This window comes from Calidris pugnax, unplaced genomic scaffold, assembly GCF_001431845.1.
Source record: "Calidris pugnax isolate Ruff unplaced genomic scaffold, ASM143184v1 scaffold44, whole genome shotgun sequence".
Classification (NCBI taxonomy): domain Eukaryota; kingdom Metazoa; phylum Chordata; class Aves; order Charadriiformes; family Scolopacidae; genus Calidris; species Calidris pugnax.
This window is the reverse complement of record NW_015094506.1, coordinates 7,950,821-7,969,809: the sequence shown is the minus strand read 5'-3', so window position 1 is coordinate 7,969,809 and position 18,989 is coordinate 7,950,821. Positions and strand designations below refer to the sequence as shown.

At 37.7% G+C, this 18,989-nt stretch overlaps 1 protein-coding gene across 4 annotated transcripts in view; it reads left to right on the top strand.

Annotated features, from left to right (window-relative positions):
- NR1H4 (nuclear receptor subfamily 1 group H member 4) overlaps positions 1–18,989 on the top strand; it is a 42,563-nt gene that overhangs the window by 13,251 nt on the left and 10,323 nt on the right. For 2 of the 4 annotated variants that reach the window (XM_014963194.1, XM_014963193.1), the window contains 6 exons: positions 4,454–4,816; positions 10,227–10,367; positions 14,485–14,618; positions 15,130–15,228; positions 16,285–16,384; positions 17,880–18,026. In XM_014963194.1, the coding sequence (XP_014818680.1) occupies positions 4,454–4,816; positions 10,227–10,367; positions 14,485–14,618; positions 15,130–15,228; positions 16,285–16,384; positions 17,880–18,026 (984 nt within the window). Of the gene's footprint in view, positions 1–4,453; positions 4,817–10,226; positions 10,380–14,484; positions 14,619–15,129; positions 15,229–16,284; positions 16,385–17,879; positions 18,027–18,989 lie in introns of all 4 variants that reach the window. The other 2 variants (XM_014963192.1, XM_014963191.1) reach the window with 1 other exon arrangement.

Below are 18,989 nucleotides of genomic sequence, written 5' to 3'. Positions count from 1 at the left end.
ACCAAATGATCTTTAAAGATCCACAAATAACTTTTTCAGAGTTAAATCAGAATTTTATTAATGGTTACATTATGATTTCTGAATTAGTTTATCCTGAATCTTGTTCTTATATCTTTAAGTTCATTCATGAATATCCTACTGAGAACTAGAGGTTAATACTTTACACATGCTTTGAATTCTTTTGCCTCTAATTATCTTTATACTAATGGAACAATGCCACTTACATTAAAATGTGTTCTCTTTGTAATTTCTGTAATATTCCGAAAGAAATGTTATTCTTCAATCTACATGTAACCTCAGTGTACTTCCGCAAATTGAAAACACTTTCTTTAGTTCCTCAAAGAAAATTCCTTTCTACTTCTACGAATGGTTAAGTCTAGGTCAAATATTTTTTCAAGTCTTATGTAAAATATCCTGTGTAAAATTTAAAATAACAAAAGGAAAACTCTCCAATGAGTTTCAGTTGCAAGTGGTGGTGTGGAAAAATACTTGTATAATATCCATATGTGGACCATATCTATGTGAAGGTTTCACTTTGATACTGGTAAGCTCTCCAGATTTCTGTGAAATGTCTTTCATTGAAAAACATGTATTTGTAAAACATAATTTAAAAGATCTACAGCTATAAGTTACAACACCTTTTTGTGTGCTTAAGTATTCTTTCTTTAAAGATGTAAAAGGTGTGCTTCCAAAAGGAAAAACAGACAAAAGTTTCAAAATAGTTAAGGCCACACAAATATAAAAGATATCTGTATTCCAGTGAGCTTATTTCTGATTTCACTTTCACTGCTTTATCCTACTGCAACTCCAGCAATTTCAGTGGGCTGGCTCGCACCTTACAGTGGCAGGAGACCAGCCCATTTCAGACTTCTACAAATATCTGGATAAAAGCATATGTACATTCTGGTTGGCAAGATAAGATTAGTTATCGCTTGCAATAAGACACTATTTGTTCCAGACTAGCGTGTACTTTGCAAAGCAGAATTCAAAAAAAATCAGTGTGGTTTTCAAATATCAGGCAGGACAGAGCAGAGCACGGTATGTCTCTGAAAGCAGAATCCCTTCAGCTTTTGTTGGAAGCCCCGTGCACACAGAGGGCTGCGGAACACAGCTTAGACCACCCTTTTTGGATCAGGTCATAGAAATAGTTTGTCACAGTAATGTCAAGGTATCTAGTTCCTATATCAACCTGATCATTTCTTTCAATTTTTAAAGATAATATTTCAGAGTAAAAGGAGGTTTCAACTGAAAAAATGAAACAGTACCATTTTGAAATCGTCTTTATTGATGATTTAGTTTAAACTAAAAAAAAAAAAAACCCGCAGTTTTAAACAGTTATTTTTAGGAATGATTTTAGATCACTAATGCTTTGGAGCATACAATGTCTTGCAATATTTAATTCTAGGTTCATTGACAATTCTGTAGGGGGAAAAAGATGGAATTTGACAACTGGTTTTGGTCTGCTCTGGGTAGAGAATGGTGTATCACTGAGTCAGCCACAGTTGGCTGATTTCTAAAGATGAAATACAGACACCCCCTAAGCCCTTCAAGCAGGTCTATTTAAAAAAAAACAAAACACAAAAATACCTTTAAGCGGGAAATCCTACATAGTCACAACCTAATTATCTTTAAAAATCAGTCTGGTCTCCATAACTGTAGTATTCAAGCACTTCCCAGAGTTTTTGCTGTAAACCTGTTTTACATCAAGCAAGATTGTGTATTCTCATTCTCTCTCAATCCCGCCTGTTCTTCCTTTTCCCGTTCATTGCTCTGAACATGGACTCAAATCAGCTGAATTGTTAAACTATGTGCCTGACACAGAAGGAAGGAGGAGGAGGCTGGCTGGGGTTTTTTCCCCACTTTACATTATAACACTTTCTGTTTCCTCCATAAGCAGAGTAGAATTAATGATTGTGAAGATTTTTCACAATCATTACAGATTTTTACATGATCATTACAGATTTTTTTTTCTGTAATCCAAAAGGATCTACAGTGGTTTAAATAAACATCCAGTATTGTCTCAGCATGTGCTGCAGTTCTTTAGCAGTCCTGAGTTTTTTAGCAAGCCCTGAGAGTCGTTTTTTGCTGTGGAAGGAGTGTTGCTTTCTCCTCTTGCTCTTTCAGAGGCCCAAGCACTTCAGGTGATATAGAGCTTTTGTGGAATTTCCTGTGGATGGCATAAAGTTAAAAATCAACAATATCTTCCTTATCATTTTGGGATTGTCCCACTTTCCTTTAGCAAACTGAATCAACTAAGTAAATACTAACTGGAAAACGACAATTCAGGTCTCCATGGTGAACAGATTCCTTTACAAAGAGACACTGAATGATTCTCACAATTAACACCAGTTTTTGAACCTGGACTACGTTGACCAGTCTTAATGAGCAGCAGTCTCAACAAACAGTAAATACAATTAAAGAAAGACCACCCACTCATTAAGCCTCTACTGAACAATAAAGGTCAGCATCAAACCATTGCTGTTCTCACCTTTTACTTGATTTATGTGTCACCACTGCAGCTGGCAGGTATCAGTAACAGCTTGTATTTGATGCATGAAGATGTAAAGGCACTTCCAGGCTCTTCCATAAAGTTCCCTGTATTTTGTCTCGGGTCTCTGTATGTCTCCGCTGTTTATTTAAAGGGCATAAACGCGGGTTTGTAGAGTGCCTTCTGCTTCTGCTAGTGTAGTGGTCGGGGCCCTGGCCTCTTCTGGAGACACTAAATGGAACCATAATTAAACTAATTGTTAATAAGAAATGGCACCATTATTCTCATTTGGTTTTGCATCATGTTTTTCCAGAGGTGCATCTTTCTGCTTATTCTTAAACTGGAACCTCAACATTTGCTCTTGGCAAAGAAGTGCTGTGAACAATACAGTCTGCTTATTCTTAAACTGGAACCTCAACATTTGCTCTTGGCAAAGTTGTGCTGTGGACAATACAGCAACCACACAAATCCAAAATGCTTGTATGGCTTCTGCAGCATGGTAAAGTAGGGAAGGCAGAAGGGTGCAGAGCAAGAGCATTAGACCTTGAAAGTGAAAAGCATATGAAATGAAAAGGTTAGTTTCTGGCACTAATTGAAGTGAGACAAAGGGGAGGGAAGAATCCCCTGCTATACATTTTAATTATTGTTGTCATTACAGATGTTCCCTCTTCTTAACTGTTAGCATTTCTTCAATGTTTCTGATTCCTCAGAAGCAAAGGAAACTTGCCAGGGAACCAATTTTCTGTCAGCAAAAATGCTTTTGGAGTGCTTCTGAAGCACTGTTAAGTAATGGTCATCAATGAACATTAATCTATGATTTCCTTGTAAATATTTCTGTTGATTCCAATAAAAGTGGGACTCAGCATCTTCCTGGAAATATGCACTATTTTTCTCAGATTCTCTTCTTGGAACTAATGAAGGAATTGTGTCAGTGTTTTCATGAACCAGCAAGATGTGGCTTTCTCCAACAGAAAATATGAAGTAGTTTGCAAATAACTCTTAAATTACTCTTTCTAGCTGTTTGACATGGCTTGATTTTAAGTACACCACCTAGGGACTGCTAGATGTTGTTGTAGTAGATAAAAAAAAAAAAAAAGACTTAAGATGTTTGCATTGTTTGCATATTTAAACTTGCTATTTACTGGCCAAAGTTAAGGTAACCTCCAGATGCTGTATTGATCCCGAGAGGAAAGGTTGCCATTCCTGGTATTGCTGCCAGGTTTGTTGTTGGCTAAGAGGTGAATAGCGCTGGCTTACAGAGGTGCTTCCTACGAGAACCAACCACACAACTGGACTGAAGGGCATAGGCTCGTACGGGCTGGGGACTAGGCTGCAGAGGCTGGGTGGCAAGAAGGTCACATCTCACAACTTATATTAAGAATATCTTCCCTGTTCCTTCATGGTAACCTCACTTTCCACTTTCAGGCTCTTCTTGAAGGTTTATTTCATGTTCTTAGTCTTCTAATTAAGCCTCGATCTTACCATCTTTCCCCAGCACAGTTTTTTCTGTCATGGCTTATTCATTCAGAGTTAAATAGAAATTAACATGATGTTTGAGCCTTGATCTAACTTTCACCAATGCCACAAGATTTTTGGCTTTTGCTTGTATTTCTCTTATTCTTCTGTGAAACATAATTTGGGTTGCTAGCTTCTTTATGGCATGGATTGCTCGCTCTTGTAAACCGAACATCTATACGATTAGCTGCTTGGTATCTTTCACGATTTTTTTAATGTAAGTTCCACCACCGAACAATTCCACCAATAATAGAGTGGCTGAGAATGGCTAAGTTACTTTTAAAATATCTTGCAATGTATTTGCATGGAACCAGGACCAAAGCAAATCTGAGCTCAGATAATGCAATCTTTATGATTATGATTTGAGATGGATGTCTGGAAGTGGAAACTCTCTGATAACTGCAGCTTCATGATAGTAATAGAAATTGGTTTTGCATTATTATTTTCTAGGTATCCTTTCAGAGCCAATGAATTCTCCAGTGCAAGAGACAGATGTGTCACCTTACACACAGTACAACAGTGTGCCATTTCCCCAAGTTCAGCCTCAGATTTCATCACCCCCATATTACTCCAACCTAGGCTTCTACCCTCTGCAGCATGAGGAATGGTATTCCCCTGGGATGTACGAGCTCAGGAGAATGCCCTCAGAGACCTTTTTCACAAGGGAGACAGAGATAATGGATATCCCTGCAGCCAAAAAGCCTAGACTGGGTCACTCCATGGGAAGAGTGAAAGGAGAAGAGCTCTGTGTCGTCTGCGGTGACAAAGCCTCTGGGTACCACTACAATGCTCTTACTTGTGAAGGATGCAAAGGTAGGATGAAATAAATTACAGAATTCAATTGAGCTAATATGTACAGCAGTTTCTGAATATATTTTCTTTCTTGTTAATTTTATCTGAGTCAATAAGCATTTTAGAGATTTATGTTTGCATCTGGTGTACGCTATTATGTATTTTCCCCAAGACAGATTGGCAGCGACTTCCACCGCTGTCCTGTGCTTACAGTTGGCCAATCTATGGCTCCTAAAGATGGTTGGCCAACCTAAGACTATCTAAAGATGGTTACTTTGTGACACAGTTGAGGTACATCATAGAAAGAAAAACAATGCCTCAGTTCTTCATTCTATTTCGAGAATAAATATTTCAATATTATTTATAATGTATGGATAAAGGCTATAGCCATGGACATTCTTGAAACACTAAAATGTCTTAATGTGGAGCTCACTGTCACTGAGAGTGGACTTAGAATTAATTTGAGAGGTTTGCTTTATCTATTATGAATTCATTTCTGAGTGTACAACAGACCACGCTGTTCAACCACCCTAAACAGGAATACAGTCAAGGGTCATATAGTTTATCTCAAGAATTCCAATAAATAAGAGATTTGTTTCTTTCTGCTGTCCATGTGAATAGTCTTAAAGTCAAAAAATATGAATTAACTCATATGAATGCTGTCATTATAAATAATTTTTAATGTGAAGATTCCAAGTAATATTACATTTATTCTTAGTAAACTATTCCTACTGTTTATTAACTTCATTATTAGATGTCTTAGTAAGTTTTCAAAGACTTACAATTACAAACTATGGAATGTGTAAGATTCTTCCTAGAAGAGAGGTCAAAATTGAAATCATCAGGTAAATACCCAGACTGAAACCCACAATGAAAAGAAATATGTGTTCATCTCTCTACTGATTCAGTTTGAATGACTCTATGTAACAATAATTTTACTGCTTTATTGGGATAATTTATTTTATGTTTTTATGTTTTTGCTCTGTTTCATGACTGCAACATCAATTACAAAGAATAGTAACCTTGATTGAACATAGTAACAGTTGAATTATTTAAAGATAATGCATTCTGTTTCGACAATAAACTTTAGAGGTGATTAAAGTACCAGCTGATTCAGTAAAAAGATGTGCTGAGGACAGTAATTCTGTTTGACAAGGTGGAAGGGATACTATGTTTTCTAGATCTCTGATCATTCCCTTGTGTCTGTGGAATTTTTCACGTGAGTATACATTACCCTCAAAGCATTATGACCAAAATCAGGCTTGGTACTTCAGTTGTGCTCTTACCAGTGCAGTAGAAGAACCACCTTACGTCCAAATTTGAGACTAGCCCTTCTTTTTGGCAATAAGACTGTTCATGTTCAACATGTGTCCAAAATAATATGCAAATCTCTTTCTGCAGAACTAGTGCTCACCTTGCAGCACTCTCACTTCATTGATGTTGTGGATATTCTTATTCAAAGGGGGAGAGTTTGCACATATTTTTATGGGATTCAATCTTCTGTTATGAATATGTTAAATATTTTAAAATTTCTTTCTTTGGTAATGCATTCAGCAATACCCTCTGTTCTTTTTGTTTTTCTTTCTTGGGCAGAAGGAACAATATTAAGATCTTATTTATCATCCCTCATGAGAATATTTATCTAAAGATATGGGCAGGAGTATATACTTCTGTATATTTTTTTAATACATTACCATTCATTAACAAATTAGTTTGTTAATATTTTACATATTATGCAAAAGCAGATTAAAATGGACATTTGCTCTCATGCAACATTTGCCTGTGGTACTATAAAAAAAAGGCTTCCTTGATTTTTCTCTCACCTCTAATATATCACTTTAGAAAATGCTGCCTTGACTAACAATAATAGCACAGTTGTGGTTTGTAAAGAATGAGGCAGCTCAGGAATTGTTACAGTATAAAGAGCAATATACTGTGCTTTAAAGCCTGCTGCCACAGAGGGCATTTCTGAGACAACCTTTGCAAACAGACATCAAAGACTTTTTGGAATAGCCTCAACCTGTATAGTGATACTGGGTGTTAAAGGGCCAAAAATGATCAGAGGGCTGGAGCACCTCTCCTGTGAGGACAGGCTGAGAGCGGGGGCTGTTCAGCCTGGAGAAGAGAAGGTTCCAGGGAGACCTAATTGCAGCCTTCCAATATTTAAAGGGGACCCACAGGAAAGATGGGGACAAATATTTTAGCAGGGCCTGCTGTGGCAGCACAAGGGGTAACAGTGTTAAACTAAAAGAAGGTAGATTTAGACTAAACATAAGGAAGAAGGTTTTTACAATAAGGATGGTTAAACACTAGAACAGGTTGCCCAGAGAGGTGGTAGATGCCCCATCCCTGGACACATTCAAGGTCAGGCTGGACACGGCTCTGAGCAACCTGATCTAGCAGAAGGTGTCCCTGGCCCTGGCAGGGTGGTTGGACTAGGTGACTTTTAAAGATCCCTTCCAACCCAAACTATGATTTTCAGGTGTTACAGAACAAGTGTGACATAGTATTGTGATTGTTCAACAAAGCCACAGACTAAGTTCTGCTGAGAGAAAAGCTAGTTGTGAATTCCCCCTGCAAAGGCTAGCGGTACGAGTTTTTGCAGTCTTCATACCACTCCTGATCAATAATGCTTGATGTCTCTCACACCAGACTGAGACTACTTCTTGCCAAGAAGGTCCTGCTTTTATCTTTTCCTCGCACTAACGCCGACCAAGTGGGCATGGGGGGAAGGAAAGCTGCAGCATGTCTTGGTAGTCTGATAGAGCCGAGCAGGTGCTTTGTTAGCAATTGTGAACTTCAGAAACTTTTACATTGAAAAAGCAAACCAGTTGACCATTAGGATGGCAAATGGAGATATTTACAAATCTTTCGTCTACACATTTAACAGGTGCCCTCCATCAACTTTCATAATTTCCATAAAAAAAATCCGCAATAGTAACATTGGAGCAGCTCTAGCCATAATTAATCATATTCATGACTAGCTAAGAGAAGAAAGCAAAGTCAACATTTCTAGCCAACATGAGATTTTTGTAATTTGGCAAGATCAGATAAAAGTTAGACTGTGCCAGAAAAACCTTTAGCTTTTAGGGCTACTCCTTCATTAAATTAACAGATGTCATTTCTGACTTGCCTCTGAATTTTTGTATAACTTATCTTGGTGTAGAAGTTCACATATAAAATATTTCAGGCAGTTTAAGTTCATTTTGAATTATTAGTGAATAATAAATATATAGAAATTCCATTCATACCAAAAAGCTAATTTAAAAATTAATTATGAAGAAGTCTGTTCAAGAAGACAATGATTCAAGAGTCATTTCATGATAAAAATGAACCAGGAGTAGGTTTAAAACTACTTTTTTGCCGAAGAAATTATTTCACTTTTCATTTCACATCATTTCACTTTTTCAAAAACTTTGTTTTCAAGAGAAAATATTTGACTGCTTGGATCTTGTTGGTTCCTAGCTTTTGCATGCATATTTTTGCATTCTTCTTTCACATTCTTACATACTTAAAAACATTAATTTACTAAAGCTCTTTCTCTTTGCTTGGCCATGAATAAGCAAATGCACACCTTGTGGGTAGGATGGATGATATAGTCTTCAGTCAGACTTAGAATGTCATAAATATTTGTACAGGGCTTTTCAACATTTACTACTAATTAATGTGTCATAAATTACAGGATTTAAATTTAACAAATAAAATTCATAAATGATGTAAAGCAGATGCAGTTGCCTTTAGCTGACACTAAGAACCTACAGCTTAAATCCAGCTCTTTTTCTCTCTTCCCTGACCAGCAAATGGTAATGTATTAAACACCACGTGAATGATGAATAAAAATAATGCCTGGGGCTGCTGGAGGTTCTAAGCAATCTGCATTTCAAAAGCAACTGCTGCCAGTCAGCTGTATTTATCTGAAAAGCAGCCAATAAAACAGACAGCATGGAAGAGATTTCAAGCAGGAGTTAGAGCAGATTCAGAGAAATGTCAGGGGGGCTTTTGTGACCAAATAGTGGAATTGCTTTACTGGTAGCTACACATTGGTGCTTGGAAGAGATTATGCAACTATAAAAACATGGACCAAAATTGGGAAATTGTCATGTGCCAATGGCAAAATCATCAGGTCATCTGTTATCTCTCCTGGATTCAGCCGGACAGTACCTTAGCTGAATGCATTCTGAAAACACACCGACAAATCCTACAATGGACAAAAATTCAGATCCCTGTCTGAATTTGCCTTACGATTTGAGTATGAGAGACTGGGTCTTCTCTGGTGCCTGTCGTAGTACATCAAAGTGCCAGGTTGGAAAAAGGTGGTGATTTTTATTGTGCCAGTCAGTGGCAATATGAAAGCAAAAGGTTTGTTAATAGCTCAGGTTAATGTAAATTTACACAGAGCTCTAGTTTGAAGTGCACTATAAATCAGTGATGTGCCAGCAGAAACTCTCAGGAGCCTGTTTCAGAAACCTACCCTCAGATGAGGAGAAGAACTGATTTCCTCTGAAGTTGATGCTAAATAGTCTCTGCCATACGAAGGGCAATGTAAAAAGATTGTAATGGCACGCTGAGTCACACTAAAAATTCAGAAAACATTCAAATCGTCACTGGCAGCAAAGACTCCGTTATTTTGTGATGACTTTTTTATTCAATTACATTTAGTATCTTTAACGACTTTTTTATTCAATTACATTTAGTATCTTTAGCACTCCACATTTTACCCACAGCACCACTCTCGGAAGTGTGCTAAGCCTCTCAATTTCTTCAATCAGTTCCTTTTTGCAGTTGCCACTGTGCAATTTTGGAATGAATTCAGTGACGATACCAGTAGAACTTCCTGTGCAGGGGAAATTAAGTGACTGCTTAACTCACCAGGTAGAAAATATTTAGTGAATGAGGCTGGAGTATCTTGTAAATAGGGGAGGATGCCACATGTACAATAGGCATATATGATGCAGCTTCCTTATTAAACTTGGGGGTGGGCAAGCAGATCAGTATATGGAGCTTCCGCAGATCCCAGAAGCTGAGGGAACAGTGATGAGTTACCCAACTCTCTGTGCATCTTGTATCTCAAAAGACTTAACAGACTCACTTTTTTTCACTGGCTATTTGTATGATATCAACCTACAGCTCTACTGCTGGTGCTCAGCTGGCAGGTTTCAGATTTAGGTCTGAATTTTCCCAGCATTCACAGTTCCAGGATCTTTGAGTCTCATGTTTGGGCCCATGATTTATCACGTTGATTTATTAAATTATATGACTTTGATACTGTTGCCAATATAGATATCAAGAACATAGTCATTCAGGCACTGAAAGAAACTCACAGTGCAGCAGAACATGTGTCATTCAGAAAACCCAATAGAGATGGAGGTACTCTTCAACGTGATTACTTTCTTCTTTGAGTGTTTTATCTATGTCATTGCTGTTTTTGCAGGGTTCTTCAGAAGAAGCATCACAAAAAATGCAGTATACAAGTGTAAAAATGGAGGCAACTGTGAGATGGACATGTACATGAGGAGAAAATGCCAGGAGTGCCGTCTAAGGAAATGCAAGCAAATGGGCATGTTGGCTGAATGTATGTATACAGGTATTTGCATCGTATAGTCAGAGTGTGCATCAAATACTGTATTTGTTTAATTAGGCTGGGTTTAATAATAAAGCTATAAAAGATTTCGTCTAGCAGGTGGAAGGTGCATTAAAGATGCCTGTGCATCAAATCCTGTAGAAAAAGACAAATGCACTTATAAGCAATGGGATTTAGTTGGTGGTCAGGGATACAAGGATGTAAGAGCCAAGCAAATGGGGAAGGAAGGGCTGTCCTGCACTAGATGACAGCCATTAGTCTGCTTGAGTGGGAAAGAAAAGCAGTCAGGGGAAGTGAGTCTACAGGAGGCTCCCCAGGAGCAAGGATTTTGTAGTGGTGTAGAAGCCAGAGCAGGAAAGTCCTGGTGCTTCCCTTTACCACTCTTTCTGGGGCTCTCCCTGTCAAGTTCTTACTGGCCAAGTCCAAATTTTGGCTTTCAAACAATGCCATATTCAAGAAAAGTGGAGGACTGCTGCTAGCAGGAAGTTTCTGTGGACTTGCCAAGTGTATGTTCCCAGACCTCACCCAGCAATCAGGCAAAGCCTGCTAAGGGCTAGCCCTTTTTTATAGTCTCATTAGCTCTTCTCATGGCACTACAGATTGTCCTGCCTTGTATATAGGCACGTAGGTAGAATCATCTCCAGAAATGAAGCTGATGGACTTTAAAAATGTTTCATATTAAAGTTAATATTCTATTCCGACTGACAGCTTAGAAACTTAACTGAACTTCACAGTGGCTAACTTAGAACAACAGGGATACTGGAGTGCAACTTTAAACATGTTTAAAACTCCATTTTGAGTAAAATATTGGCCAATCCATTTTTTTTGCAAGCTTGTTCCTGAAAACAGTATGTAAACATCTGCTCTTCTGCCTTCCATGATCAGGGCTACAATTTATTTTTCTTGATGTCTCCAATCATTTTAGCATACACGTATGTGTGAAACCAATTTAGGTTCATACAGGAAATTAATCTAGTTGGAATTTTTAATATACTTCTATCCCTCAATCTGATCAGAAGATGCTATATTAACTGTTGGTTTTGTGAGAAACAATAAGCTCCATCAATACTTGGAATGCAATGTGAGCATAATGTAATTAATCTTTCATTCTGCAAATTGAACAGGCTACAAAGATTCCGAGATACGACATATTCTCGTGTAATTTGTAAATATATGAGCAGACACCACCACTGTGATGACAGCACTCAATGTGTTCCTAAGTGTCAGAGGAAAATAACTCCCCTGTGGCCCTAATCCCAGATCCATTGTTCCAAAATTTTGAGGGTTCAAAATAGCCTGAGTGACTCAGGACAACGAAAAAACAACCCATCACTGAAAAAAATAGGTCAGCGTAAATAATACTGACTGGGCCCACATGAAATTTTTAAACTGGCCTATCATTTTCACAAACTGGCATATGTGAAATAAAAGCCAGCGAGTGCTGCTGCCATCTGACTCTCTCTCTGCAATGGAAACACTGGGTATCTTGTGTTGCTCATGACTTAACCATAAGCCTGCTCTAATGCACTGCAATGAGGATGTTTGGCAAGGTACTATTTAATGGCTTTTAAGTTGGAGTGTGCTATATAAAAAAAAAATGTCTGGGAACAATGGCTTTTAAGTTGGAGTGTGCTATATAATTGCTTTTAGTTCAAGGCAGTCCAGGACAGTAAAACATGAAGCTTCTAATAGTATAGAGCATTTATTTGAAAAAAAAAAAATGTCTGGGAAATAAAAGGTTACCTTGGAGATACGACATATTCTCGTGTAATTTGTAAATATATGAGCAGACACCACCACTGTGATGACAGCACTCAATGTGTTCCTAAGTGTCAGAGGAAAATAACTCCCCTGTGGCCCTAATCCCAGATCCATTGTTCCAAAATTTTGAGGGTTCAAAATAGCCTGAGTGACTCAGGACAACGAAAAAACAACCCATCACTGAAAAAAATAGGTCAGCGTAAATAATACTGACTGGGCCCACATGAAATTTTTAAACTGGCCTATCATTTTCACAAACTGGCATATGTGAAATAAAAGCCAGCGAGTGCTGCTGCCATCTGACTCTCTCTCTGCAATGGAAACACTGGGTATCTTGTGTTGCTCATGACTTAACCATAAGCCTGCTCTAATGCACTGCAATGAGGATGTTTGGCAAGGTACTATTTAATGGCTTTTAAGTTGGAGTGTGCTATATAAAAAAAAAATGTCTGGGAACTAAAAGGTTACCTTGAACTTTGTTTCACTTACTCATTTTGTAGGATCGTAATTGCAAGCTCTGTGGATTCTTTTTTTCCTCTGAACAAGGAGGTAAAGTCTTATAAATGTTTATGGCACGGCTACTCAACAATCCTACTTCTGCACTTTATACAAAAGCCACAGACAGATCAAAATTACTAACCATCAATTCCAGTCATTTGCTCTCATTTTGATATAAACTGCAAGTTTCTTGGGTGAAATATCTGCCTAGGGAAGACCCAGGTTCTGCCACACTTCCTGGAAGGTAATAGCCATTGAAACCTAACTATCTCTCAGGTAAACAGTAAACTCCTGTATCTTACATGAGTTTCCCAGCTAACTTAAATGGATTCAGAATAAGATGTCAAGGTACCAGTCAGTAGCAGGAAGCATGAGAAAAATCTGTCTTATTGCTTAAGGCAAATGTAAACCAAATTTTCCCTTGGAAGGTAGTAGACCAGATCCTAAGCTGGTGGAAAACAGTACAAGCCCATTAACACCACTAAAGGATGCACTGAATAATTTTGAAAAAGAAATCTATGATGCTGTGCGGCAGCACAAATTACATGGCTTGGTACCAATTATTATCTCCATCATTTCTATTCCCCCCTTTCAAGGTATTATTTGCAGGTCTTATTTTAATCATGTAAATTTCCTCTTTTCTCAGCGGTTCAGGTAGGTTATTTTATATAGTGCTTAAACAGGAAATTAAAAACATTCACAACGAAATTCACTGTTTTCATGGTATCTTCCTCCACCATCATATATTCACTGAATGTGACTCCTTTCCAGCTCTGCATTTTCAAAGGTGAAGAATGGGAAGGATACTTGAAAGAAGCTCAAAAAAACCCCAAAAACCAGCCCTGTGCTGATAGGTTTATTTTTAGATGAATACTTAGCTGTTTACTTTTTCATTTGTGCTTTCTGGCTGTCTTCCACAGGTTATGTAGGGTATCTATTGTCCCTTTCTTTTGTTAGCACAAGCAAATTGCTAGTTTTTATAACATCCACACAAGGATGCTCAGTGGTTCAAGGTACTGAAATGTATTCTAGACACGATCCACAAATGCAAAAATCCTTTTGTTAGGCAAGTAAAACTCTATAGTATAACCAGGGCTTTATTCAGTCCTCTAATACAATGAAATTCAAAATAGCAAGACCAACTGGATAACATTTTAAATAAATACATTTTAAAGCTACATTTGCCAGCCTGAGTTACATCTGAGTCTACATTTTCCACTGTTAGTCTAGCTGCATAGTGACATTGTAAAGGCTAAAGTCCTGGAGTCCTCTCTTCTGAGTGGGCTTTCTGTGCAAAGATTCTGCACTACAGCTTGATGCACTACATGACTTACAGATTATGGAAAATGTCCAGTGCCCTTTGTGTAAGAACAGCTGCACCTCAATTACTGTTTTGGATCCAATAAGGAGCACACTTTTGATGATGGTCTTCCAATTGTTCCTATTTGCTGCGCTTTGTTGGAGCATATGCAAGGGTTTTCTTTCGATGAAACTAAACCAAAGGCACACCCCAGCACACTCCCATCTCTAATGGGTTTTTTGTCTGTAAAACCAGATTAGAGCTGGTCCAAAGCAAGATCCCTGACATGCACACCCTGTGGATTCTGGGTCACCAGAACCAACTGTTTTGCTCTGCAGATGGGCTCCTGCTGGGCCAGACTACTCATTAGTGTGTGCCTAGTATGTCGCATTAGACACACATCCAAAGATAATGACACATTGAGGAAATGATCTGCACAGGTAAGCGGATTTGTTAGTATAAAGGGCATTCATGGGCATATTTATGTGCCTATTCAGTGCCTGAAGCATATATAAATCCAATTGCTATCTGTTGTATTATGTGTTCAAGGTCTGTTAACAGAAATACAATGCAAGTCAAAAAGGCTACGGAAAAATGTGAAACAGCCTCCAGATCAGACTGCCAATGAAGATCACGAAGGCCATGACACGAAACAAGTGACATCTACAACTAAAATTTATAGGGTAAGAAAATTCTTGTAATAGTTTGTACAGTAGTGGTGATGCTTGAGCTAAGTGTGGCTAGTACAGTGAGTATGGAGTAGTTGCAAACTCTCTGGAGCTGTCTGTATTAATTAAAACTCCATCTCCCACCAAGCCAAGGAAATACCTTGTGTATTGAAGTATTTCTGATCATTTTAGTCAAAACTCAGTAAAGCATCTATAAAATGAGTATTTTTTTCTGTGATACATATTCAAGCATATGGTGAGGTGTGATAATAAAGTGTGAGCATACCTAGTTATCTGCTAAACATTTATTTATTTCTAATAATAAACCACATAAACTCATGCAGTTTAGAAGTATTATATGCTTCTCTTCTGTACACTTCAATAGAAATCTCAGCGACAAGCAAACCTCTTGTTCTGCTTGGTTTCCAAGTGTGAGAAATAGATGTATAGCTTTTGCCTAAGGCAAGAGATACTAGATCATTTCTATGACTGCATTTCATGATGGGCTTTTTTTTTGCCAGTATAGGAGAAAGTAGAATTTACCCCAGAACAGCAGAACCTTCTTGATTACATCATGGATTCATACAGTAAACAACAAATACCACAGGAGGTGTCAAAAAAGCTAGTAAGTACATTGATTAATTAATTTTTGAGATGTGGATATGGAAGCTGAGAATTACATGGCAGAAAATATTTGTGTTTAGTATAAGTAGGTGTAGTAAGTAGTAGAGCAAACTATGGATAAAAGCTTCAAAGCTTCAAAATTCATTCTCCCATTCAGTCAACAGTTAGATCACGTATTTGTTTATCAAACTTAAATGCTAAGAAAAAGCTTTCAACTCTGGAAATACATTTTTATGCTCAGATCTAACCATTGCTGATTGGAGCTTTGTTTTTTGCATTGTCACTGATTTGAGTTCAACTTGCAGCCAAGCTTCCTTTCTATAAAGACACCTAGAAGCTTGAAAATATTTCATTTTTTTGAACACAAATTCCCAGTATTTTCCAAGTTTGTATTTTTGTTTAATCCCCTCTTCCTTCCTTTTCCTTTCTACCTTCTAGAAATTCTATATTACCTTTAAGAACTCCCAGTTTTCATGATAGGATGGAAAAAGATTAGGAAACAGGGAAGAGGGGAAAAGGGTTTAAAAGAAGTATATTTTTTTACAAAACTACCATGTTTGAACTTAAAAAAACCTCCAAAATCAAAGTGACTGTGGAAAATTAATTCCTGTGTCAGCAGCTTTGAAAACTAAAAGGAAGATACTTGCAGGAGGAAGGCTGAATAACCCATAACTAACTTGTGTAACTTATTTCCATGGGAAGCTCAGAAGGTTAAAACCAAAATATCTTTAAAAAAGAAACAGACAAATTCATAGCGAACAAGGCTTTTGATTAAATATTACGGTACGCATAGAACTTCTTGCTCAGGAAGTGCCTAAATAAATTGATTGCTAGACACTGAAAGTACAACAGATACTCCAGAGGAAAGGACACTGTCAACTTCTTATACTTTTTATGTTGCCTTCCAAAATACCTGGTTTTGGCAACTATTGGAGACAATTTACAGTATTACATGGACCTCTTGCCTGATCCAGCCTAATAATTCCTGCATTTTATGTTCTTAAATGTGAAGTGACAATAAATATTAACAGATTTTGTTTGGTTTGATTTTTAACAGTTACACGAGGAATTCAGTGCTGAAGGAAATTTTCTGATTTTAACAGAAATGGCAACCAGTCACGTGCAGGTTCTTGTGGAATTCACAAAAAAACTACCAGGTATATCCAGTGTGTTGGGGCAAATTTTGTTATTGCAAAGTTTACATGTCTTTCAGTTGCCATTTGGTGATTTTTGTGTATATTTTGAAGACTATAAAAATGCCTCCCCCTCTGACACAGGCATTCTTCAGAGACTGCCTATGAAAAGGAGCTTTGTGCTCAGAGGAATAATACATTGAATAATTCAAACTCTGCCACTCTGAGATGTGGCACTTTTTACTTAGTAACAAACAAAATGCTCAGGGAAGAGGTGGTATCTCTAGAGAGATTTTATTTTCATATATCACTGCAATGCCAAATAGTCTGCCTCTATATTACCGCTAACATTTGCCAGACTCCGCTTCACTAGCTTTGCTGCCTTTCTAGCAAAGCCTCTAGGTCATGAAATCCACTGAATTGTGAGTCCTAAACAAGAACTTCCCCTTGTGTGTGACACCAATATTTATGGTCATTGCATGGTGTGTTATGGACAAGCACTGAAAACCTGAGTTTATCATTACTGTTTTTTTAACTCCCAAATTAATGTTACCTTAAGAGTTAACACTGGGCATGGTACAGGTTCCTTGTAATTAAGGAAGATGCATTGTAACACTTAGCTGTACGAAAAGATTATTTTCCTGGCACTCCCATCATATTGACCCTTCCTCTGTGTGTTACAGGCTTGCTTCAAAGCCTAGTACTGCAGCTGTAACTATATTTTTTTAATGCTAACTGGGATACTGGCTGGCAGCAAATGAAGAAGGGAGGAGCTTTGTAATTGAATAATCTACTATTTTCAGTGTTGACTTAGGGTACATTTGGCAGTATTTATCACCTTTGTTTCATTCTCTACTCTATCTTTTTCTGTGCTTCCTCACAGAATCAGAGGGTATGTATAAGGTGGGTACCTGGAATGGCAAGTATGAGGAGAGTTTCCATGATTTTCAGTTCCCCATTCCTCTTTGGAGGAGCGGCTGTGTATTCACACAAGTTACCAAATTTGTCCTGATTTCTTCAGTGGGTTTTGGAGTCTTTCCCCTCCAAAAAGAGAAATGCATATTTAAAACACAACAGGAAGCCTCTATGTAAAATAGTATATTAGTCCAAAGGCAAGGTGAAATATTTAAAATTACATGCTTCAAATGCTGGTTTTGCCATCACAGCACAGAAAGGGCTGAAAGCAGCATGGCTGTGGGAGCTCTAGTGGAAAAATGGCAGATGTTAGGGAGCAGTACCAGGCTATTAGTAATGCTATGCCACTAGATTTTGCTTATCGTGTTTCTCTTAAAGTACCATGAACAATGAAAGACAAATATAATTCTTGTAAACTTTGGTGAGGTCCAAATCTGTGTCATGTTCTGGAATCTGGGTTTCAATTTCCACAGCACCTGGCAACCCTACTGACATTAACATCAAGGCTACTCAGATGTGCAGCACCTCACTTGCAAGAACTTCAGGACAGAAAGTAGCAGGGACTTTTCTGTTGGTGCCTTACTTATCGCTAATATCTCCCCAGGCTTCCAAACCCTTGATCATGAAGATCAGATTGCTTTGCTGAAGGGCTCAGCAGTAGAAGCCATGTTCCTACGCTCAGCTGAGATCTTCAGTAGGAAACTTCCTACGGGACACACTGTCCTTTTAGAAGAAAGAATTCGCAATAGCGGTAAGTATCTTGTTTAACAAGGGAAAAACAAACACCACTTCTGTGTCAGTATTTTGCCCTTGGAAAGCTAGTAAAATTGTTTATTAGCACTGAAACAGGTTATCTGAATTGTATTACCCAGAATAAGTCTAACTCAGCCTTGAGTTGAAAGGTCATAAAGTAAAGGTTTATTTATAAATACATTGCAAGTAGTATGAATAACACTACATCAAATAAACCCAGTGCAAGTCTCCAATGATAAGCATGAAATAGTGATGAAGAAGAAACACCACCATTCAAATTATTCACATAAAATATCAATATTTATGCTTTCAAAGGCAATCATTATAATATAGGAAAAAAAAAAAGAAAGATGACTGAGGGGGAACCACCTATTCTTAGGGTCAGTTTGGTAAAACTGAGTCACAAGGTGCATAGAAGAATCATAAACATGGCATGTTCTCAGTGTACTTTCTGCTTCTTAAGGACCACTCAGTGGCTGTGATAAATTCTACTGTTTCTAGACATAAATCTTAATAAATATGAAAAGCCAGACAGGACTGAATATTGTTTGTTCCTTAAAGCAGGCAAAGACATATTTTGCATTGTTATGTATTCTTTGTGCTCCACTGATGCAATACTGAATGTTTTGCCTTTTTCCATATAGAGCAGGAAACTTTATCCAACCCTCAGCTACCTATCATGCAAAATTAAAATGTAAAACCAGTTCCAAATCAGAGAGTCCGTCTATAGATTCTGGCTTCTGGCCTTCCTTTTTAATAGTCAGAAGGAGAAGAGACAGGAGAATGTTTAACCTCAATACTACTCATAGAAATGGGCTTGAACTCAGTTCTAAAACTCTTTTAAAATCAGTAATGTGAAGGTGCTACTAATGTATGCAAAAATTAGGCCAACACTTATATCTTTGAAACTCTGAAAAGGAGTTAGGAGACTTCAAAATAGTTCACTTGCTGAAGGTATTTA